A 25,514-nucleotide genomic window follows, 5' to 3' on the forward strand; every position below is an offset into this window, starting at 1 on the left:
AATGTGTCCGAACAGAATTATTTGCTTATAATTGTTTAAGATCTCGGTCGATTGTACAGTGCAATACACGTTCGTCAATTACTATCATTGCGTATATTTATATTGTTAACGGTTCGTGCGGTAATATAGTATTGTCTGTAACCGGTGCGCATGCGGACACGTACGCAATGTGTACACCGATTTGGGTGGTGTTGGGGGTTAAGTGTTGTGACGGTGGAGTGCGGGGGCGAGGGCGATCCTGTAGGCGGGCGGCCGGCGCACGTAGCAGTTGACTTTCGGATCGATCCGTCTCGCGAACTTTCCCCTCCCGCGCGTTCGGCCTGCGTACACACGGACGGCGTGTACACACGCGCGCAACACGCACGAGGGCCCGCTCGGAAAATATGAACGATTATAACGGAGAAAAAAAAAAAAAAATCAAAAAACAAAAAAAGTCGCGATTGACCTTTTGCTCGCAGACACGACCGCTCCGCCCTCGCACCGTCCGCCTTTGCTCGCATCGCGCGTCATGTATTGTAATCCTGCGCGCCTAGACGCGCGCGGAGCGCACGGGCGCACCGCACCACGACCGTCTTCGTCCCTCTGCGGCGTACGCGTTATTATTGTTATTATTATTATTATTATTATTATTATTATTATTATTATCGCTCATCCAGTCGGTCCTGCGACGCCGGTCTTACGTTCAGCGCAGTCCACCGATAGTGCGCAACACGGACGCGAGTGATGTGCGTACGCGTACGCTTACGCTGTGCCTATCATGCGTGATAACATGTACACGAGGTAGGTGCCATCGAATTTGTATTTTATCGAATCATTAACGGCCAACGGTGATAACGTGTCAATATTGTCCGCTGTACGTACTTGTTGTGCGTGTTGCCAGACGCGCGCGTATACTGCGGTACATCGTCACAGGTCTTATTCTAACGGCCAGCGCGACCCAAATTGGGTAGTAGGAAAAATCTAAAGGGCAGAGTTGACTATGAATATGGGCCGCTTACAAAAATATATTTTTCCATATAGAATGATTGAATTTCTATTGAGTACTTGAAATTTGTGTAGTTCATAAACCCAACCTAGTGCCTAATGAGTAATAATTATGTAAGTTTACAATCTTTGCCGCTTGATTAATCTATGGAATTTAAATCGTGGTGTATGGATGACGAAAAAGATCCGTTTTTTTTTTTTTAAATATTTTACCACGTGATGGTCAAATTTCTAAGATATCAATGTACAATTTATTTGGGGAAGAGGTAAGTATTATAATCCAAATAAATTTCATAAAACAAATTTTTCAGCGGGTTTGGGCAGTAGTTAAAAATCCTTAGAATGAGACCTGCATCGTTACCGCTGTACTATTTGATAATGAATATTTTATTAGGATTTTCCACTCGTAGAGCGGGGCACTCATACGTGTGTATAGGTTTTAGAAGTTTCGCATTGACGGTTATTTGTTTACAAATTAATTTTTCGATCCAACGGAAAATGGATACGTCAAACGTTTCGTTTGTACAACACATAGTCTACAGATCTTATTGATGGTATTTTATGCGATTTATAGGCTATGATATTAGATATTTAAATACATACGGTTCGTGTAATGCGATTTGTTTGACATTGAGATATAATTTTGTATTAGTTATCGTATACGTGTTAAATGTTATGAATATAATTATCGTAAATTAAACGCACTGAATGTATGTTTTTATTATCGTATATATCTATTTTATAATATCTAATGTATTCGATTAAAATTTTTATTAAAATTGATAACTAATATCCAAGATGTGTAATGGTACTTAAACAATATATTTAGTATAAGTTTATTTTCATAGGCACCTCCTTAAAGGCATAAACAAATATGGTTTTCAATTAAAATTAATTTACCATCTATACGTATATTCGTTTTACTCTATTCATATACCTACCCTTTTAATATTTTTGACTTTTTTTTATATTATTTTTAAAATAAATTATGGTCAAGTACTTATTACACACAAATACATTTTATTATGTTATTGTTGCTTTTACTTATTATAAACGAATTGATTAATTACAAATAAAATTAAAAGAATGGTAAATAAATTAACATATTTTAAATCAAACGAACAAAAGAAAAGGAACCTATTATTGATTTATTAAAATTGAATATATTATTTAATTATTTAACTAAAAGAGTTATTTTAAATATGATTAAATCAAAATAAGTACATCCTTGATTGAGGGTAGTCATTTAAGTAAAGTACTTTATCTTAGTATAAATGTTTGAAATACTGGATAATATTACAATATAAATGTATCTATAAACTATTGAACTTAGGTCACTTAAAACAATTTTAAGATTAAATTATTGTTAACTCAGTTGGTACTTGAATTTATTTATAAATAATGTTTTTAAAAATATTTGTCGACCATAAATACACGCCTTTCTAGAAAATAGCCAAATTGAGGAAAACATATTTTAAGAAAAGTTGATTCTACATAACTTTTAACAGCTAGTGTCTTTGTGTAGTACATTAAAGTGAAAAATCTAACCACCTGCATTTTGTTTTTGAACGCATAGCAAATTTAGAATATTTTTGATAAAAGTCAAATTTGCTTTCTATTGTGATAAATTGTGTAAATCCATTCAATAATATGTTGGAGAATACTTAAACCCTTTATACGTATAGATTTGATATAATATGATTGAGATGTTACATTGTGTATTGTACATAATGCATAAAAACGCCGAAATGCAGGAATTACAGGTGATTATATTGTAGTAGGGTGTAGGTATAATAATAATAATATAACAATAGACAGAGGGTGCCAAAGAAGGACAGTTGATAATAATCTGTTCTGCAGCAGGTCGCCACCGCAGGATAGTATACCCTAAATCGTAAATCACATTTTACGTGGGGCATGCCCGTCGTATAATGCACACGCAGAGCAGGGTCTTTGCTGGTTTTTCGATAGTAATCTTATTAAAAACCCTTCTCAGAAAACAAAAAATAACCACGGATAAAAATCGAATATAAATTTAGCCGTCTGCATCGTGCGCTGTCGGAATTCAAATTGGAAACCCAGTCGTTCATATTATATTATATACATTCGTAGCACGTGTATAATTTTCTCGTCTATACATCTCGTATCGCCGTTACGTGTAATTGCCGCTTCTTTACAGCGTGGTAATTGCTGATGTCATTCAAACTAATTGTTTCTGTGACTTGAGTGAAGATGTCGGTAGAATTAGCGTGTAAACACTATTATAGACGTTATTCTATAGCTATATTGCTATGAATTTTTCATTTCCAACAGAGTATAAATCTCTGTCTGTGCCATGGTCGGTACACACGATTTCATGTAGAAAATGGTTTGGTATTATTATCATTATTATTATTAACGCTGTTGAATGTCAATCTACAAAAATGTAAACAAAATGTATTCCATTGTGTTTGGAATTGGCTGACGTGATTCGGATATGAGCAGGCATTAGTCAACAAGAGTTACCGCCTATTTATTATAATGTCCTTATAATTTAGTATTCATCGAGCAGTACAGATAACCGGTAGCTAAAGTGATTATTTAGAGTTGTGTAACATTGCGGAAATATTAGTTGATTTGTTAATCCTTGTGTAACACGTTTACTGTTATATCTATTTATATTATTGTACGAATAGTTTAAAAATAAAAATCAATCTTTAGCATAACTATCGGCAATACTTATATTATGTTAGTTCGAAATAATTATATCAAAAATATCTTGGTGTTCGATGTGCTTTACATAATTGTATTACTTTGGAAGTGTTAAAATTTTGTTTGAATATAATTATACTGATAAATGGTGCTATGGCAAAATAATTTAAAACGCATTTTAGTCATATATAAAAATGTATATAAGGGTAAGGACTGTGTCACTACTGATTGTTATTTTTTTAATAATAAAAAATAAAATTAAAATTAAAAATTATTTAATGGTTATTACTCGTAAATGAATATAAATAAATAAATATACAAATAGTATATATTAGAAATAGATAAATTAAGTAATTAAAGCTTGACTTAAAGTATTATTATAATTATAAAGTACGACCAGTTACAAATTAAAAATTCATCATCAGGTATATACTAAGTTAATAAGAATTGCGACTGAATATGAAAAAATGTGTTGTGACTTCATTTTTATACCTGATGATGAATTTTAAATTCGAAATCGGTCGTATTTGACAAGTATAAAAACACTCTAAGCTAAGATTTTATTTATTTTTATTTATACACTATTTGTTTATTTATTTATATATTAATTTTTTTTTAACTGGTAAAATTACATTATTTTATACAATAACCAAATATTTCAAGTTTTATTACATTTAATTTGAGCAACATTAGTTAAACTATGGGTCCTTACTCTTTGACTAAAATTATTGAACCTCATTCAAAGCATTTCGGAGGTGCCCGAGCACACACGGAATCCCCCGTGCGCACTTTTATGCACAGGTCCTAAGTATTGTAACATAAGTATATAGTAGATAATACTTATAAAGTATACTTAAATTTGCATATTTAATTAAAACAATCATGTAATTTACCTACACTCATTCAATTTATTATTGTTAATAATTTATAACATATTTAATAATGTACATTTAAGTATAATGGAAAAGATTATGAGATTCCGTAATTTAAACTTATCATGTGACAAAAAATAAGCGAAAGGGTAATATATAAGCTTAATCGAAATTTTAAATATTAATAATGCATTATCATGTGAAGTCGATCGTTTAATTTGAAACGAAATTGATTTATATCTGCTGCGATTACAATAAAATTAAATTAAAACTCTATCATATTTTATAAGTAAAAATATGTCGTGGTAAAACATCTTTGTGAAGAATAACTGCGAGTACTGTCGTTATTAAATAATCAATACAAGGGTAGTACTAACTACTGAAGGGGAATATATACTTTTTATTAAATGTTTTTAAAAATATTAATGATTTATGGATAATGCGCATTTATTAGTAGTTAATACTCATTGAGGTGAATGTATTACTCGTATTTATAGGTAGTAGTATATTATATTATAAATAAATATATATTTATATAAATCTTGTAATATAATTTATTTGATTATTCATCGATAATAATTATAAACATATTCATATTTACATTTTACATTTGGAATACAATTATTAAAAAAAAGTCGTTTAAATGTTATAAGGTTTGATTCTTAATTTTATCAAATTAAAAATATCTAACTGTATCGAATAAGTATAGTAAAAAGTAATTTATAGTTATAATTATGTCTCGGATGTTTATTCATTTAAAATTACTGTAATATGTATGCATTTGTGTATTGAAGAATTATCAAATATACACAAAGAAACATAAAATATGCATTTCAGCTAAAAAAATAACCCATAAAATATGTAGAATAAAATATATTTCACTGTTAGTATTAAAAATGAAAAACATTTTATAACTTATAAGTGTTTAATGTTTTATTTATTAGTTGTTATTTTTATATTTTATTTATTTTTAATAATATTTACTAAGTTACAAAACGAGCGTTACACACTGATACGAGTACAATGTTTTTTTCTATTTTGTCAAGCTTGTGTCTAATATTATTTGTCAGAAATACAATTATACTGGTCAATTATTTATCATTTATCTATCCGTTGAATTGAAATGTTTATAAAAAAGTTCGAAAATGTACTGAAATATGCATAAATATTCTTAAAATTTCAAAAATATGCATTTAAAATATAGAACCATAAAATATACAAAGTAAAAATAGTATTATTTCATTCAGTAAAATATGAATAATATTTGTACCAGGTCTGCATTAAATTGGATGAATAGAAAAAATATGCAATTTCATAAATATCCGAGCCTTAATTATAATGCTCAAACTAAATTCAATTTGAGTACCATATTTCAGTTATTTAAATTATTACAATTTATAAACATATTTAATAATAAAATACTGTAATAAAGAATGAATTTATACTCATTATTAGTTTTATATAAGTTATAATTTATTTTGGATTAATTTATACAAACTAAAAATTAAATTATGTTTTTCGAGAACACAAAAGTTAGTTTTATTTCTTAAATAATTACCATTTCTCATTAATTTCCTTTCAGCGCCATTATTTTTGACACCTATCCTAAGTCTAGCTGTTTTACACTATTCGTAATCCATCATTGAAATTTGAGATCCATTTATTATTTAAGGCTTTTTCGTGTTGACATAACATACAACCCTAATTAACGTCAGAGCTGTCGGGATTTCTTCTGAATGCGAAGGGTGCCAAGATAAGTCTGTCAGGCATGTGTTGGCTTAAAAAAGTGAGATAGAGAATATAAGTATAATAACTGCGGTTGGTTTTACATGATTTTACTGGTTATCAGTAAGTATTATTATTTTAACATACTATATTCTTTTAAATATCACATATTATAACATATCATACGTTTGAAAGTTGTTAGTGATTTTTCACGTAATTATTGTGAATGTGAACATTAAATGGTATTTGATATTTCGATAATTTAAAAGTGATTAAAATTACATTAAAAATCGGAGTTTTTCATTTAAATACATAATCTTATTAATAGATGCATTGTATTGTTGTATGGAGAAAACATATGCATATTTTTATTATTTCATTTAAGTTTAATGGTTTAGATAAACTTATAAATTTATTTTTAATAGTGCATTTATAAAGTAATATAATTTATTTATTTTTCAACATTTTAATTTAGTAACATTTTTGTTGTAAATTATTTTACCAAATTTCTAAATAAACAAAATGTATTACCTAAATAACGCTAATTAATATTACATTAATTTGTAGACACTACTGAGTACCAAGTGCTAATAATTTTAATAATCAAAATATTCTTAAAATAACTAAGACGAGTTTTTACAAATTAATATTTATTATTCAAATGCAAGGAAAAAACTGAATTAAACTTAGTTAAAACAAGTACACCATCCTGGTTTGTTGTTTGTGATCAACTGATAAGTCTAAAAATTATCAGTTACAAGAAACATACCATGAGAGTTATGCCTAAAGCACGATTTGTGAGGTTCTTAACATCCTACGTGTACTTGGTACCGTGTCTATATTTCAATCTTGATAAGCTAATAGTTAACTATGAATTTATTGTGGTGCAATGATTCATTATAATGAGTTATTTCGAGTTATAGTATTTAAAACATCATGTTAGTACACACATGTGTATATATTTTGAATTGAGTGGGTTCTAAACATTTCAATCCATGTTTATGTAGGTTTGAACATATTTTGGTTTGAACCTAAAGTATTTTTATTTTTTCTTAAGTATAATTAGAGCAGCGTATTTTATTATTTCGTATATTATATAAAAAGTTTAAGATTTTTATTATACATTGATGTACGTTTTCATTATTTTACCGATTGTCGATTGTTGAACGTAGAAAATTAAACAAATAATAATATATTAATAAAATCTTTGTGGATAATATATCTACAATACCTTTTATATTAAAATGGTATCAATATAAATAATGTAGGTATAAAATATGTTATCGATTTTATGATCTGTATAAAAACTGTTTGCATTTTTTACTAAAAAAGAAAACAATTAACAAATGAATATCTATAAATGAAATAGAGAATCCATAAATTAGAGAACCATGTTTTAATTAAATTTCATTATTTAAAACAACGTATACTTAGAGCATTCATGCGCACCAATGGACGTACAGAAAACAAAGATACCCTATACTGGGAGTTTCACAAAGAGGGGTTGACAAATTTTACCACCATCAACTTTTTTGAGAAGAAAGGTGTTGGGGTGTTTTGACACCTAAGACACCCCTCTATTTTATGCTTCTATTAAAACCACAAAATCCTCATTGTTAGACGGTTAGGAATAATACTCATATTTCTAGGGGAGTATATTTTTGTACTATAAATAATAATAAAAAAAAATCTGTTATGGAAAAAGAAAAATGGATGTTGACTATCCTAAGTTAATGACTGTTGACAGTCGGTGTAACCAAACGCTTTCATTCGGTTAATATAATGTATAAGTTTCAAATGCATCCTGATTATTAAAAAAATACATTTACTATCAAAATCTTATGTGGTTGCCAGCTGCTCTAGTATTATTTATTATTTTTTGATGTTTTTTAAAATAATCAATAAATCAAAGATATGCTTAAATCATATGTTTAAAATGTATTACATGTTTAAAATAGGCCCATTAAAACATGGGCATGTTGGTCTTGTTGATGTGTTGAGGTCTATGAGATTTAAATATTTAATGCTTAGAAGAGGTGCCATAAAAACGTCTCACTTAAATAGTAACGGTTAATAATATTAAGATAAAAATATACATGTTTATGATGAGACATTGTATTAATACGGATTGTTTTCCTTTTTAATTGAATCAACGTGATGTAAATGCGTATAGTGTTAAACATAACAATTGCATAATTGGTCGGATAAAATTTAACACTGTAGTAGTTAGCATAAACACATGTAACCCATATGTAACGAAATGAGCATGTGGTTATTTATTTGTTCGTTGAAATATAAAAACATGTATGTAAATAAATTGTACATAGAATACTAATAAATTATTCTGACCAAGAGAATTAAATATTTTATTATAAATGTAACATGTAGACAATACAGTTTATTCATTTTATAACCACACCCAAATAAATTATTTATAATTTCTTTTTTATTATTAAGTATGATTAGTTTAAATTCATTTTTATAATAAGCATGTTGTAAAATTATATGATCCAATTTTTTAAGTATTAACTGAACTGGGGATATAAGTGAAAATTCAATAAAAATTGAGTATCACCTAATAATGTTTTAATTGATTTTAAAGTTTTTACAAAATAACACATAATTAAATAATAAATATTTTTATAATAAAAAAAAATCATGATTTCAGTTTACCGGTAATATTGTAACTATTTATTAATTTATCAACTATTTGTGTACAAAATTATTGTGTAATAAAATCAAATAACGTGACTAATTTTAGTATATATTCCATTAAGTAGAAAATATTTCTGTAGTTTATTAGTAGTTAATTATCATATAATAAAGTATTAAAAGTATATAAAGTTATAAGTAGTATGTTATATTATAACATATTAAAATAACTATTAAAATACGAATGTAAGATACATAGAAATACAACTCATAAAAAAATATAAATAATTCACATTTTGTGTTTGAGTGATATGTATAATAATTTGCTCATAAAATCATAAAACATACAATAAAACCATCCAAGCATTTATGGTTTAATATCATATACTCGTAATATGGTAAAAATAGTGAATAAATGAGTTTTATAAATTTTTACTATATTTGACAAGTTTTTAATTGAAAATTTAAAGCAAGTTAATTTAACTTTTTATATTTTATTATATAGATCATATAATCAAATCATTAAGCAATTTGACTATATTCAAAAAAATATAGAAGGTTTTTGTTGTGTCAATAATTATTAATTTTAAGTATTTAATAAAATATTATTAAATATATTTAATTATATTTTATTTATTTATATCATGTCATTTGTGGTATAGTGTTTTTATTATATCTAATAATGTATTAAGAAGACATCAAGGTCTTAAAATTATAATTAATAATTATTTAAAATATTGATAAAAAATTATGGATGTTGATTCAGAGTTCTTTTGTTGTGTTTATCGTAATATTGTGCTATTTAAGTGATTATATATCATCGCGTTCGGGAAACGACTTAGGGTGAAGAATTGAGTAAAATATATATTCTGTGTTAACTAAAATATATAGATATTTTAAATGTTGTAACCAATACTAAAATGTTATAAATAAATTATATTAATGTACACTGTTCTATATATGTATGCTAAGCAGTGACGCACATTGGATTTTTAACAAGAGTATCGAAAATATATATTTCAAGGTACTCATCTACCCCCACCAGTAAAATCTGAGCTTAGGCATAGTATAACTCTTAATTTTAGGTGTTTTTGGTTTTTTCTTTCTAACAAGGTACTAAAACTAAATTTTTTTTAGATAAACCTAATATTAATTATTTTTTAATTTTCTGGGTATTAATTTATAAGTTTGTATAGCATAATTTTTGGGATTGAGCCCTACTACTTATTCTCATGTGAAGCTTATTCTAGTTGATTATTATGTTGATTTGGATAGCTGAAAAATTAGTTAGTATTAAATTAAACAAATATTTATACAAGTTCACACAGAACTAGTAATCCACCAATTCTCTGAGGGGTGTCAGTCGACACCCTTGACCCCCCCTGTGTGTGCCACTGATACTAAGTGTATACCTCAGCATCCTAGGTGACAGCATATATTGCTCCCGATCTCATTCGACAGTGATCAATTTAATTATTATACTCAATCAACAGATTTTATATACATTTATATTTGTATATTCTACGATTAGGATAAATTAGTTAATCCAATTGCTAAACAAGATTAACAAAAGTCAAGGGAATTCAAAAATATATCTCTTTAATTTAATAATTTTCATGTTACAAATGTAATGTGTAAAACCCAAAAAGATTGAAATTTGTTTATTTTGTGTACTACATTTTTAAAAATATAAATGTAAAAAACACAAATACGTAATAATAACATAAAATTTGATACATTAAACTTGTTTAATCTTAACAAAGTAGCCATGTTTTACAACATAAAAAATAATGTATTTTAGCTATAAATTTATAGTCGTAAAATTAAGGAGAGCGAACAATTTTTACTTCGAAAAAATACAAAATGGACTGCCCGTTCAACAATATAGCCTATAGTGATATAATATATACTTACTCGAATTTAGTAGTAGGTATAAAAAATTACATATTTAATTCTTTATAAATAATAAAATGTTAATATTATATATATAATAAAAAATAATATATGGAATATAACATAATAGAAAATTGCTTAAAATTAATCGTAAATCACACAGAGTATTAATTAGACATTTAATGTCTGTGTATTATATTTAAATAATATATTATTTTTAAACAAATTTTTCTCAGTTCCTCTTTATTAAGCATATTAGTTTTGAAAAAGTCATGTATGAGTTAGAAAGCTGTACCTCTGACACAAAACCATGTCTTTTTACGTTCCAATTGGAAATTTTTAGGTTCCCAACCTTTTTTGACCCACTGCACCCTTTATTATTTTCTAAAAATTTGGAGGCACCCTATAGCCTATGCCCTATATTCTATAGTTTATTCTAAATACACAATAGTAATATATTGTATACTTAAATTTTAATTTTGTAACTTCGGTTTTATTTAGCAATTAGCAAACAATAAAGATAAGATAAAGTCACAAGTATTTCACTGTAAATAACTTTAAAACAGTTCACATTAAATCGATAGAAATCGAACCAGTATGAAAATTAAAATAGATTGAACATCGCAGTATTACTGGGTAAAAATTATATGTGTTATATAATTAATACATTAATTTATATTGTATGTACCTAATTAATTATACGAAATCTGTTTTATTATTCATAGTGCTATATTTTTCATAAAGGCGTTTAAAAAATAAATATATATTTCAAATAATTTCGAGGCATCTTAAATTTAAGTTCGCGGCACCCAGGTTAGAAATCTTTATTCTATCCCAATGGTCGCCAACCTATTAGGCCTCACAGACCACTATATCAATAACTCTAAATTCTACGGACCACTATAAAGTTAAAGTTTATAGTGTTTATAATACAAGATCTTAGGTTTTATTCACAAATTTTTAATTTACAGCTTTTTTTTAATAAATTCCGTCTCGCTGATAATTATTCCATGAAATAAAAAAATACATTTGTTAATTAATAATAATAATAAGTATTCTTTTTTTATGTTTTTTTTTTATTGCATTGTTGATTATGACATTATTATATAATATTGGAGCTGACTACATTACCCTCATCGTCGTCGAAAGAAAAATCAAACGTTAATACAATTTCAAATTATGTTCAACATTTTTCGCAACTTTCATTTTCTCGCGGATCACTAAAAATTTATTAAGAACTTTCTTGATCACTGCTCTATGTTATATAACGTTGTAGACATGGTACTGTGGGAAAATATAATAATAATAATAACTTGGCTTTGTTAAATTCAAACATTTTTCCTGCAGTAGTATTCTAGCAATTTTGGTAAGATTTTATTACGAGTATAAAACAAGCGTTGTAAACACATGGTGTAAACACACGGTGTCCCAAAAGTTTTAACTTAAAAATATCAAGGTTGTTTAAAAACAACTGTAGTTTAAATTTCAGCATTTTTAGAATTTTTTTTTAACGCTCTTTGTTTATTAAATATTTATAAAAAACATATTTTTTTAGAAGTTTTTGTGGTTTATATTACATTTATAACTGCAGCTGTTTATACGTTATGTAGGTATACATTTTAGTCTGCGCCGTATGCTCTAATAGAGCTGTTCGTTTGTTTAATTTGGATTTAATCGAAAATATAAACTCGCTGTCGACACGCTACGCCAGTATATACAAGGCACCGTGACGGACTTTCGAAATAATATATATTATATATATATATATATATATAAATTGGGGCGTACTACCCAGATGGTTCTGATACCACGACCCCCACAAGGGTGCTCGTTAAAAACGTTCGATCCTTAATTATTATAGCGCCCGGAGAGTATTTTGCCCGTCGGATCGAACGCATGAGTATAGAAACAAATGGTTTTATTACTTACACATATTTATTATATATACATGTGTATGTGTATGTGTATGTGTGTCTATGGCAATGGTGTTGTTTTTTTTTTTCATCGAACACCTGGCGTATCAAAAATAGTCAGGTACACGATTGGTCGGTCGGCCGACAGGAACAAGTATTAATTTTTAATCCGTAGATTATTATACGTACCTCAGGTTTCATATTAATAATTGACCCATCGTTTAGATCCGAAAAAATAGGCGGATTTTTTCTGTCTCTCACTCTCTTCCTTTCTAAAATAAAAGTTGGCTTCCGTCCCGACGCCTTCAGTTATTATTAATAGCTCGTGACAGTTAAACATGTGCTGGTAATAATTACTAATTAAAACTGAGATATCTCTATTAAAAATAGGACAACGTAACCCCTTGAACTGGATATTTTTTGTGTTATTTCGTTCTGCGTAAACTTTTTAATGCAATGCATAATACGCGTGTATACAATGAATTTAGAGGTTTCCCCGTCATTAAGCCCTATTATATTATGTATACCGGTAGCGTGAAATAGAAAATTCAAAGCAATATAATATACCCCGGTCGTTTCTATACGATATGGTTTAATGAGTTAATGCGTTTTTAAATATTCGACCATTATGTAAATTTTTTTTTGTTATTTTATAATTACATATTAATTTTTCTTTTGAAATGCATGAACCTAAATAGGAACTTAAATAATATGATAGAATATTTGTTCGGTAAATAAAAACAATTAAATAAAATTAAGTATAAATTACAATTAAATTTTAATATTTATTATTATTATTTATAATTATGCAATGTTATAGTAGTAATACAATTTATATTTAAGATATTTTCTATTGGACGCTTTATTTTCTGATGGGACATTTTTTTCTGCGAAATTCTCTCAATTCAATAATTCAATTAAATTCAATAATACCTTTTTACCATGTGGCTTTTTATTTTTTTAAGTACATAAGTATGTATTAACAAGTAGATGAAAAACCAGCAGACCAATATATGTTTAATTTATCATTACCTAATATCTATACCATTTAAGTGTCATAATTTTAATTTTATGTCGTCTGACTGATAACTTAAACATAAATTATTGGTATATTTCTATAATCTAATATATACATGGTTTTTAATTTCTTATGTATAGTATATACATGATGTGAAATCCATCTTTATATTTTTAAATTCGTTATAGCTGTTTCCGCCTTTACACAAAGTTAAACCGGTTATAACTGTAACAATGCAATATAAGTCCGCTCCTAATAACTAAGAAATGATATACCCACAATAAAAACATTCCAGTAAATGGTGAGCTTATAAGAATTTACTGTCAGGAAAAATGTTGGACTTAGAATTTCAAATTTTTATCGACCTTATAATTTATTACATTAAATTTCAATCAATAGTGATATTAAAGTTAAATCTTTTTTTTTGCATTATGAGATAGACTAAAAACTTAAGATATATATTTATACTTCCATGAGTATAATATAATCGAGCATTTAAAAATATCAACGATAAAAATTTAACATTATACCTAATGGAAAAGTACTTGAATAGTAATAATCGAAGTTAAATATCATAATTTATTTTTTAATCATATCTTCTTCATTCAAAATTTGATTGAATAAATAAAGTAGTCAATAATTTTTAAATATTGTAATTGGTGTAAATTATTGAATAATATTTTTTAATTAGTATTGTGTATAATAATAATTAATGTCAAAATATAAATCTGTATATGCAAACTATACAGCGCCAAAGGTGTAAAAGTGACGTATCATTTAAACGAAAATTATTATTTTATATAAGTATTTAAAAACATTTAAAATTGTCGAAAAATCAATAAAATATATTATAATTACATAAAAATAAATTTAAATTAATAGAATTTTAATACATTGGTTGATATTTTAATTAAACTTTTTTCACATATTTTAAACGACTTATTCCATCATACTAGTATCTTTTTCATTGTACAATTATGTCTTCGTGAGATATCCTTAATTTTTTGTTAGGAGTAGAGTTCATAAGTAAATATGTTTTGCTTTATTACTTTAATAAATCATCAATTACAATATGAACATAACTGAACCACATAAAATTTAAAATATCGATAATATGATTCAGTTGCATTTGTAATCCATATAATCTGGTATTTATATCTATATCCGGAATTTTAGCCCACACTTTTGAAGAAAATATACTATCAATGTATGTATCTAAAATGTAATTGGTCTATTTGTTAATTGTTTGTTCTTCGGGTGTAATGGATATTAAATCTGCAAAAGCATCGGATACTTCGGTGCACGAAATAAAAGCCAAACAAAAAAGAATTTTGGCGCTTTCATACGATACAATAATTACACTATTACATAATTATATTTTTTAACTTAAACATATTATTAATTTAAAATTATACCTGTTCAATTACTATTTGCTAATTAAATGAGTAGTTGAAAACAAAAAAATAATAATTTTTAAATGTATACTTACTTAACTAAGTATACATTTAAAATTAATTAATATGAATTATCCAATAAGTTGAATACTATGTATTATATTAACCAAACTGATTGATATAATTTAGTTAAAAATTAAAATAAAAGTGTTGAAAAAATATTGATAACTATACATTTTTTTTCTAAAAAAATTTTTATTGAAAATGTAAAAGTTGTCACTTACCTAGTTTTACCAGGACAAAATTGTTGGTTTTTCATTAATCATTAAATTAATTTGTTGTGTAAGTGATATGATTTTAGTTTAGTATTATTATTTTTTAAATATTTTTGTTATAATTGGATTCCGTTTTTGAGAATTATGATAATGTAATTATATTTTTTCAATTTTAGTCAAAGATTCCAATGGTGTTTTATAAATTTGACCATGAAAACAAATTTAAATGATTTTCTTAATGACATGATAATAACAATCGGCAATCAATGGTTTGTTGTTTCTTTTTAGATTTAATTTCGATAGTTTACATCTCAAAGTAAATAAATCACATGGACTGACATATAGTAAATATAATAAAAATATTAGTACGATACAGTAAGGCCCGCTCTGAACTATTTGGCCAACTTGTTATACAAACAAATTTGCCGCCCTCCACACAAATCTTAGCACAGTCCAGAAATATGTTAAAGTTCAAAAATGTAATTAAAATTACTTTAGTTATTGTTTAATACATGCTTTATATTAATAATATAGTTTACAATAAATGATTATTATACAAGTATAATTACTATGATAATGTTATATTATTATTATTGTATTATTTTGATTACATTTTTTGAGATTTGATTTACAAAGCTGCCCTAAATTTTCGACCGCCATTGTTTACACTTCACGCACCTGGTTAGCGCGGCCCTGGATACGGTAACTGAAAATAATTGATAAAACATGTAAGCAATAATCAGATCAATAAGATAAATATAGTATCGACACTAGTGGATCAATAATTTTATGTTTGTACAATATTTTTCTTCGGTTCGTGATGTTAGTAGTAATAAAACATAATGTAATGAACGCGTAATATTGTTCTTTCATTCGAGTTACCTATTAGCAGGGACGCCCGGATGGGGGGGGGGGTATTGCCCCCCCTGAGATTTTCGCGTCACTTAAAAATTGGAAGTTATTTTACATAAAGCTGATCTTGGGTATTCAGTGACTATTCGAAAATCCTTGTATCTAACAAGTATCTAACATTTTTTTAATCAACAAATGATGATTCAATTAATTTATTTGCTTCAAACAAAAGGAGATTGTCATTACTTTTTGAATAAAATAATAAAATATGATGCGAATTCAATCAAATAAAGTTGTTTTTTGTTTAAACTTTATTATATTTTTTCTTATAAATATTAAAACTAATAACTAATAATGTAATTTTATATAAACTTAAATGAGTTTTGATTTTTGAAAAATTATTAATGATAGTAATACAAAATATGAGTAGTGAAATATGTAGCAGTAAATCTTCCTATAAATATTTAGGTACTTACAATTTTTTTGCCCCCCCCCCCTGAGCTACATTTCTGTGGGCGTCCCTGCCTATTAGTATAGTAGTGCTGCTGTACTTTGAATTCTAATTGTGCTCGTCGACAAGTACAGTTTTTCCCGGGGTTGTTGTTTGGGTACCGGCCCCGGAAGAAATTTCTCTCGTATAGTCACGTGGATCCGGACCCCGAGGCCGGTGCGTGCACGTACGCTAACCTCCGGTGTTCGACAGCCGGTTTTCAATCGGAAAAAATGGTATTTTATTCTAGTAAAAAATCGTTACCACGCACGACGCGTTCGGTTTCGCGACGGCGGTGGCGGTGACCGCTTGCGCGTACCTACCTGGCTGCCTACCTACCGCCGAACTGACGATTTCTACGACGCCACCGTCGCCGAACTGGAAGCCGGCCACCACACAGATATACGTCGCAGTGGTGACGCTGCCGGTACAGGTCTACGGGCATACGTAATATTGCGAGTGTGGACGGTGTGCACTGCGTGCTCGCGAGTTCTGCACGCACTTCCGGCCACCGGAACTGGGACGAAACGCTGTGCGCGGACGAGCACGTTGTGTTCGTGTCTCTGTTAATCGAAGCGCGCGCAAGAAAAAAAAAACAAATAACGGATTTTCATAAAAAAAGAAAAGTTTTCCGACTGCCGGCGACGAAACGTTTCGATTATGATATCCCTCGGGAGCGGGTAAGACGACGGAACGCGTACGATTCGATCGCGCGGTGTACGTTTACCTACAGCTGTCGTCGTTGTGTTGTGCGTGTCTGCTCGTGTACACCTATATACATAGTGTTGGTGGCCGTCCGTGAGATGAAGATGCGAACCCGAGCGTGTGCTTGTGTGTGTTGGGCGAGTCCGAGAGACCGCGGCGGCGGTTGTGTCTCGGAGGCGCCTTTACAACACGCCGCGGCTTGGGAGGTAGCCCGTGCACCAGTCCGTGTGACCACCGCGAAGAAACCGGTTTAATCCCGGGCGGCCGTCGCCGATACATCCGTATAGAGTGGTCCGCGCGCGTAGTCATCGTGCACGTTCGTCCCGCCGCCGTGTGCCGCGTAGATGCATGACCGCCGCCGCCGCCGCCGCCGCCGCGTTCTCGCTCCGCACTCGGTGCCGTAGTCAGTCAGTACGCCGCTAACCGCACCGAACGACACACATCTCGCGGTCGACCGTCACGTCCGGCGTTATCGTAGTATTTATTTCCATTTTTCGCATCTTACGCTCTGCCGTGCCCGCGACAGTTGTTCCCGTGCCGACATCCCTTCCCGAAAATGCCGAACACCGCCACCGTCGCTATCGTCTCTGTTTTATCGTCCGGATAGCGGTTCCCCGCCGTCCTTTCTTTCTCGTTCTCGCTCCATCTCTTGCCACCGCTTCCGCCGCACATCGGACCAGGTTAGGCCGCTATCGCTACTGCCGCCGCGTGTTTTTTGTGTTAAATGTTTGTGAACCGTTTACCACATCAACTTCCCGGTAGTGCTGTCGCAGTCATCGTCGGACATACTCGACTGAGAACGATCCCGCCGGGACACTCGTTCTAAGGTAAACGCTGTCGCGCTTTCTGTCCCATCATATACCTAGTGCTCGCGATAAGCGCTTGGAATCGGTTCTTTTACCGGTTTTGCTCGTCTATTGTGTGGCTGTGGTTGCCCCTCATTTCGATATTAAAACTTGTGCACTAATTAACTGCATACTTGCGTCGTACGATCATCAAGAACAAATTTCGACCATACTTTGATATGGACGTATACATTTTTTAACGTTACTGACAGCTTTGTTAGGAACATTGCCCGAATTGTATTTACATCAGAACTGCCCGTGCAGTTGCTTTGGTCTGGACGTGTCTTGAACCAGTGAAAACGCAGTTAAATCCATCGCTGGGACTGGTCGTGTACTAGTTTTAGGATACCTACATGTGTACAACTACGGACGTACCAGCACCGACGACGCGTGTTGTCAACAATTGCACACGCATCGATCACGTACCTCCATTATAGTACTGTCGTTTCACACAGATCTCGTAATCGATTTTCTACATCTTGTAGAGTTTTGATCTTTCACGCTGTTTCAGTTGTCTACAATATGCAGTATCCCCTCGGGAATAATTGTCACTTAGACATGTGTATGACGGTTGAGTTTTTCTTTTTTTATAACGCTAGGTACCAATCCATTATCTACATTATACTGTACGCCTTCGTAGATAAGTAATTTGACATTTTCGTGGCTGACTACTCGGCCGTGCACGGTACTTCGAGGTGCGTTTTAAATGTCATATCACTTGGGAATGAAGGTAATTTTTCAGTACATCATTATTGTGCAAGTATCATTTTCCGCATAATATAATGTACTTTTAGTATTTTAGAAATAAAATAAAAATGTAACCCCCTTGATTTTGACTGCAAGTCGTATATATCTCACTGTTCGATGTCTTGAAAAGTACTTATGTGCAGTAGTTTGTTATTTTTGTTATTTTATACACATTTTTTCTATTGGTATAAAGGTTTTATGAATTAACTAATTTTATATTATTGCTTTATAAATATTGTATATATCTTTGAGTTATAAAGCTGATGGATGGATATTAAGTGAGATTTTCAAGCATATTTTAAAAACATTGATTAGTTTTCACATATTTAACTGTTTAGAATAATATCAGTGTATCTTAAAATAATTTTTTAAATAATGAGATTTTGGTTTTAATATTGATAGCTTAAATTTATTTTTTGGGAATAAAACGGATCTGACCCTAATTAGTAATTACATACATATATTAGGTATAACTTGTATATAATGTTCAAAGTATACTGAACAATAGGTATAAAATATGTAGGTATAAGCATATGAAATTAATTCCTCCCAAGAAGTTTTTTGATGCCATAATGCAAATTAATTGTTCAGCGTAAATAAGGTAAATTATAAATAGTTTTAATTTTCACTAATTTTAATCGTGTTTGATATCAAAAGTTTTTGATATCACTTTTCAATAAAATATCAATATTCGACCGATATGGGATTAGGAGTGATGGTCACATATAGTCACTATTTTATAATGTGGTTATCATTGATATCAAGTGATCAACATGAGTTTTAAGTATTTAGTAATAATTTATAATAAAGTTTCAGATTATATTATAACCATAAAAAATTGTGCTATTAATTTATACCCCCCCCCCAAAAAAAAAAAATAAAATAAAAATGTTTCACAGGTACGCCAATTATTAGGTATTACTATTATTACTAGATTAATATTAACATGATTTTTAAAAGCAAAAATAAGTATCTAGTATAATAGAAAAATAAAATTTTATAAATATTTATAATGCACATCATTCTAGATAACGGAGTGTTAATAACATAATTAGTAGATTGGTATTTGGAATAAAATTCGATTTGGTGCGAGCTAAAGAAGTTCGACTGTAAAATAATCGATATGGCTATAATAGTCATGCTGTTCAATAATTTATATTATTAATTTTATTTACAACAAATTTAATGTATACTGTGATTGTTTTGTAATGATTTTTTCCGTTATTAAAAAAGTAGTTATAATAATAATTTAAACCACGTGTTGTATGTGATTTCGATTAATGTGAATTTTAAGTTTGAGATTTTTATCCTAACATTAAAATAATTTTGTGGTTCAATAACTTTGTTTAAATCAATAATAGGCCGTAGGCCGTTCAAATTTCTTCCAGCTGCATTCTTTCTATATAAATAAAAATATTAAAATGTTTAAGTATTAGTTAGACACAGTTCTCGAAATATAAGGCGTCAGACACTGATAGCTTATAGTTATGAATTATGATCATTATTTTATATCCTTTATAGTATATTTCAATTCAACGAGCTAAAATATTATGTTAATAAAGTATTCCGACTTTAAAAGGAATCGCAAGATTTTAAATTAACTTAACATTAAAAGCGTATAAGTGATATATATATACACGGATCTCACTTAAATTATTTTTGCAGTACTAAGAAACATTCAATTAACATTAAGTCTATCTATATATATATATATATATATATATATATAAATAGTTTAATTAGTGGTACTTGTGAGAGTCTTTTCTTATATTAAAATATCTCATTTATTTTTTAGTAATATATAAATGAATAGACAAATAGTTTATACATAGAAATGAATAAATTAATAAATGTTTAGCCTGAAGTATTAATATGCACTATACCTTTTAGTATTTATGGAATACACTTTTACCTGTCCCCTCTATGATGCCTTACCTCGATATAGATAATTTACCGTAGTATTAAATATACTCTATAATACCTCCGGCTGGATTGCAGTTGCGCCTACACGTTTTTAAGCAAAAGTTTGAGTTTAAAATATATTATAAAATCAGCAGCGTACATTTTACAAAATCATAATCCGATGCGATATATATAATATGGAATTATAACTTTATAATGGATACGTCCTATTATATAAATTATACGTCAAAATAGTTTTTGAGTTAAGTTTTTTTATTTGGGTATTTATGAAGGATTGGTATTTTTTACTCGTCATCACAAAGCATGCAAAATTATTTGTATTATTATTTGACAGGTGTCAATGAATATAATCATACATTTTAAATTTGATTTTTAGTTTTAGTTGAGTAGATATAACTAATAATTAATAATCATTTCAGTCTTATGCACGTTTTCGGTTAGATATACTATTTACATTGTATTTATAATAATTTATTTATAATAAAAGTGTCGTTTTACTTTAATGGTAGATAATTATACAGCCCGTGTACGACAAATCCAAATTTCGTTGCATACGCCGGGCACCAAATGGAAATATTATCAGAATAAACTTACGTTAATTTGCAAATATGTTAGTATTTAGAGACCTTTTAATTTTTCAAAATATACAAACTATATTATCATATTTTTTTTGGTTTGTTGTATACAACTACTGCGCCGTCCCGCCATTCCGGTTTTGTTCTAAATAAAGTCATTAAAAACAATAAAGCCATTATTTATACGAAAAAAAACCAGTTTACTCAGACCCGGTAGTTTGCAACCCCTCAATTGTTTCATATCTGCCTACTCGTTATAGTCTACACCTAGTGTAGATTAATTAAGTGATGTATTAATTCTTTATTTTAATCATTTTTCGTTCCTTTGAGTGTATTTAAAATGTTTTCATTTTATAATAAATAAAGTTCATGTATCTAATTTTTTTAATTGATATTATGAAGATTCTATAGAAATGAATACTTTATTTTTATCATTTAATTTTTAAATGATATTTTTATATAAATTCTGAGTTTAATATTAGATCTGTACTTTATTAAATTTAAAAAGTTTATTAATTGGTTATGATATTATTTTTGAAGTTTAGTTACATACTAATTTTTGCTTGGAATATCACAAAGATTATTCAGTTTATACTTAATATTTATAATTATTGGATTCTTGTTTTTCTGAACTTTACATTTTAATTTTTTTATGTTTTACTGGTGAGGCTAATTTAGCATACGTTACGTTTGTAAATCGAAAAAATTTAAATTTTTTATTTAAATATTTCACCAAAAATGATCTTGTAATTTGTTGAATGGGTAGCTGAATATGGTGTATATATTATGGGTGATAAATATGCACACATATCTATTATTTATATGTCTATTTAATTTAGATGTAAATAGTAGAAAATACATTAAATAAAAATACATAATAATATAAAAAGTGTTAATGTACCGTATTTTTTTCAAACAGTAATTTTGCTTTTTGTGTATAGAATTAATATCCAATATAACCGTCTTATATTAACTGCAACTGCTGTCTCGTATCGAAATCCTGTTTTTGTCATTTATCGCGCGTTGGACATTAAAAACCAATAAAGAATAAATCTGGTTTCAGCACGTTGATAATATATTATGCGTATTGGCCGCAATATAGCAATTAGGAAAAAAACGATTTACCTAACAATAAAGTAACGTTATAGAAGTATATTAAAAAATTTTAAACCATTATAAATTCACGTCTAGTTTTATTTGAAAGATTAGCGACATAATACTTATAAGTACTTAACGGAATTCGAATGTGAATACGTTGCTAACACTAAAACTAATTGTGGTGAAAATCGAATCATTTTGACAACATTATCCATCGCGACGGGCGGTTTTCAATGCGTTTTAAGACGTCTACCGTCTACACTCTACGTGACCATGTACCATTATTTATCAGACGTTCGAATATGTATAGTCGTAAACGTACATTTGGTGAACCCGCTTGGGTTTTGTGTGAAATAATAATGTGGAATCGGATATTTCGTAATTTGCCATGTGTCCGACCCATGCGGTGGTTAGCATTATAATGTAAAAATGTCACCCAAATTCGAAAAATCACTTTTCCATCTGAATGGAATAAAATCATGTAGCTACCGCTGAAAAAAAAAAACGATTGTCGGTTAAACGTTTTACAATAGTAATCGTAGTGGGTTGGCCATGCAGGTTAAACATTTTAACTGTCAAAGGGAAAATCTTTTTTCTTTTATTGTAAGCCGTAACTGTTCAAAAAATGTACATAGGTACGTTATAATACAGCCACTCATTAATCTAACAATGATGTTTCTGATCAATTGTCGACAATTCAATGGGGACTGGGGAGGTTTTCATAGTTAACACATGTAATTCTTTAGAGTAGAATTTTTTTTTTTTGATTTTAAATAACAAAAAAAATGATCGAAGCATCAGTTATGGCAGTCTACAAAAGCTACACGAGTTCAACAGGGTGGGTATATTTTTTTTTTTATAAATGTATTTTATAGCATTATGTTATTCTTTACATTTAATCCCCACTTGGCGTTGATAAGTGTGTTAAGTATTTATCAAAAATAATTGATATAATTATCATGCAATTATTAATTAAACGTCAATGTCAAAGTGAAATATAATTTTAAAAATACTACCAAATTACGTTTATAATTTCAAAATAAAAGTTTAAAACTGAAAATTTGATGTTTTTATCTACACTATTTTATCTCTTCATAGGCTGCTGAATATAATATTTTTTACCGGATTTCATCTTAGTATGATGCTAAATGGTTTTTATAATAGATGTTAAAATTATGAATAACATTTAATAAAAATATGTGTTTGATTAAGGTCTAAAATGTATGACTTATTTTTATTGAAAATAGTGAAAATGATATACTCGTATTTGAAATAGGTTAAGGAATTGGTTAAATATATTCTTATTCAGAATTTTTTGTGTCATTTAGAAAATACTATGCTGTTATTATTAACATATAGTATAAAATACAAGTATGTTAATCGTGTGTTTAATGAATATTTTTTTATGGATCAAAATCAAAATCTTATTGTTATCTATTTTATCTATTCCTCTAAATTACTGAGGCTTAGTTTTTAATTATTATAAAAATAAATAAAACTGTGATTTAAGTAAGACTTCATTCGTAAGCACTAAACAGTGATATTTTCCCAATCTTTCTTCGATATTTAAGCCTTCTCTATGTTTTAAATGAAACTTCTATGGCAAGATTCATACATTTTATTCTTAACATTGGATACAAAAGCAAAGTATTTTCTGACACAGTACTCAAAGCAATCTATGAATATTGGTTAGATATTAAAAATTATAAAGGACAATTGTATAATAAATAATGCCTCTAATATGCCAGACAAATACAGTGGTTTGTAAGCAATAATTTAAGACATTTTTCCATTGGCTGAAATGCACATTGATCAGCTAACTCTTTAAACATGGTTGGTGAGTGTGCTGCTGACAGTTCTCAAGAATCCACAGAATTTTTTTTGTCTTATGCAAAATGTCTGTGATTTTTTCTTCTTCTAAAATCATCGGAAGAACTTTATGTCTCGTACATCAACAAATGTACACTTAAAAGAAAATCGGATACTCGCTGGTCCGCTAGATATGATATGTGTTATGGATTTTTAAAAAATTGGAATCCTGTTATTATATCTCTTATCAACATTAAAAATTCTACATATGAAAACGCTATAACCAAAAATGAAGCAAAAGGACTTTTTTGCATTAAATAAGTTGGAAACTGTAATTTTTGTTTTATTCTGACGTGGTAAATTTTTGCATTAAAACGCATTAAAAACTAATTAAGTTCTATAGTAAATCAACGATTAATCTACTTAATGATTACACCGTATTACATATTGAAGTAGAGTTCGTTAAAACCATCGAATATAATGAAATTATTGACAAGTTTGCTAGAACACAAACCAGAAAAATATGCATCTCATTTTAAGGTTATAATAAAATATTTGTGTATAAATGTATATTGTTGTTGTAGTTTATAATAAGAGTTACCAACAGTCTTTTTTGAAAATAATTTTTTAAAAAAGGTATCCATATACACAACTGAAGTCAAAAGTTTGGCGGTTCGTTCAATTAATGTTGAAATATTTTATAGAAAGTGGTTAAATGGAAGGTGGAGGTCACCAAAAAAAAACTGTCCCAGGGCGAAAAAATCCAAAATAATCAAATCCACCACTACTATCACTTTTGTAGAATTTATATTTCCTCCATAGCTTTAGGGACTAGGAAAAACATCGTTTATCATCAAAAATATCACCTACCATAAAAATGTATTTATGTTAGAACTATACATTGTTAACTATATATAATACATATGTAGGTCCTGAAAATACAAATTCATGAAAAAAAACTGGCATATTCTCAAAGTTTTAGTATTATAAAAATTAAATATATCCATATTAATTTTTAAATTATTGTTGTTATTTAATTTTCTATATAAACTA

At 28.7% G+C, this 25,514-nt stretch overlaps 1 protein-coding gene across 2 annotated transcripts in view; it reads left to right on the plus strand.

The window, feature by feature from the left end:
- The first annotated feature begins 400 nt into the window (after positions 1–400).
- Positions 401–25,514, plus strand: part of LOC112693061 — a 53,363-nt gene continuing 28,249 nt past the window's right edge. Inside the window, exon 1 of one of the 2 annotated variants that reach the window (XM_025567956.1) lies at positions 401–780. In XM_025567956.1, coding sequence (XP_025423741.1) covers positions 758–780 — 23 coding nt within the window. In that variant the 5' untranslated portion in view covers positions 401–757. Of the gene's footprint in view, positions 781–17,863; positions 18,292–25,514 lie in introns of those variants that run through there. The other variant, XM_025567957.1, reaches the window with a different exon arrangement.

The sequence above is a fragment of the Sipha flava genome, unplaced genomic scaffold (genome assembly GCF_003268045.1).
Source record: "Sipha flava isolate LNK unplaced genomic scaffold, YSA_version1 80_pilon_pilon, whole genome shotgun sequence".
Taxonomy (NCBI): domain Eukaryota; kingdom Metazoa; phylum Arthropoda; class Insecta; order Hemiptera; family Aphididae; genus Sipha; species Sipha flava.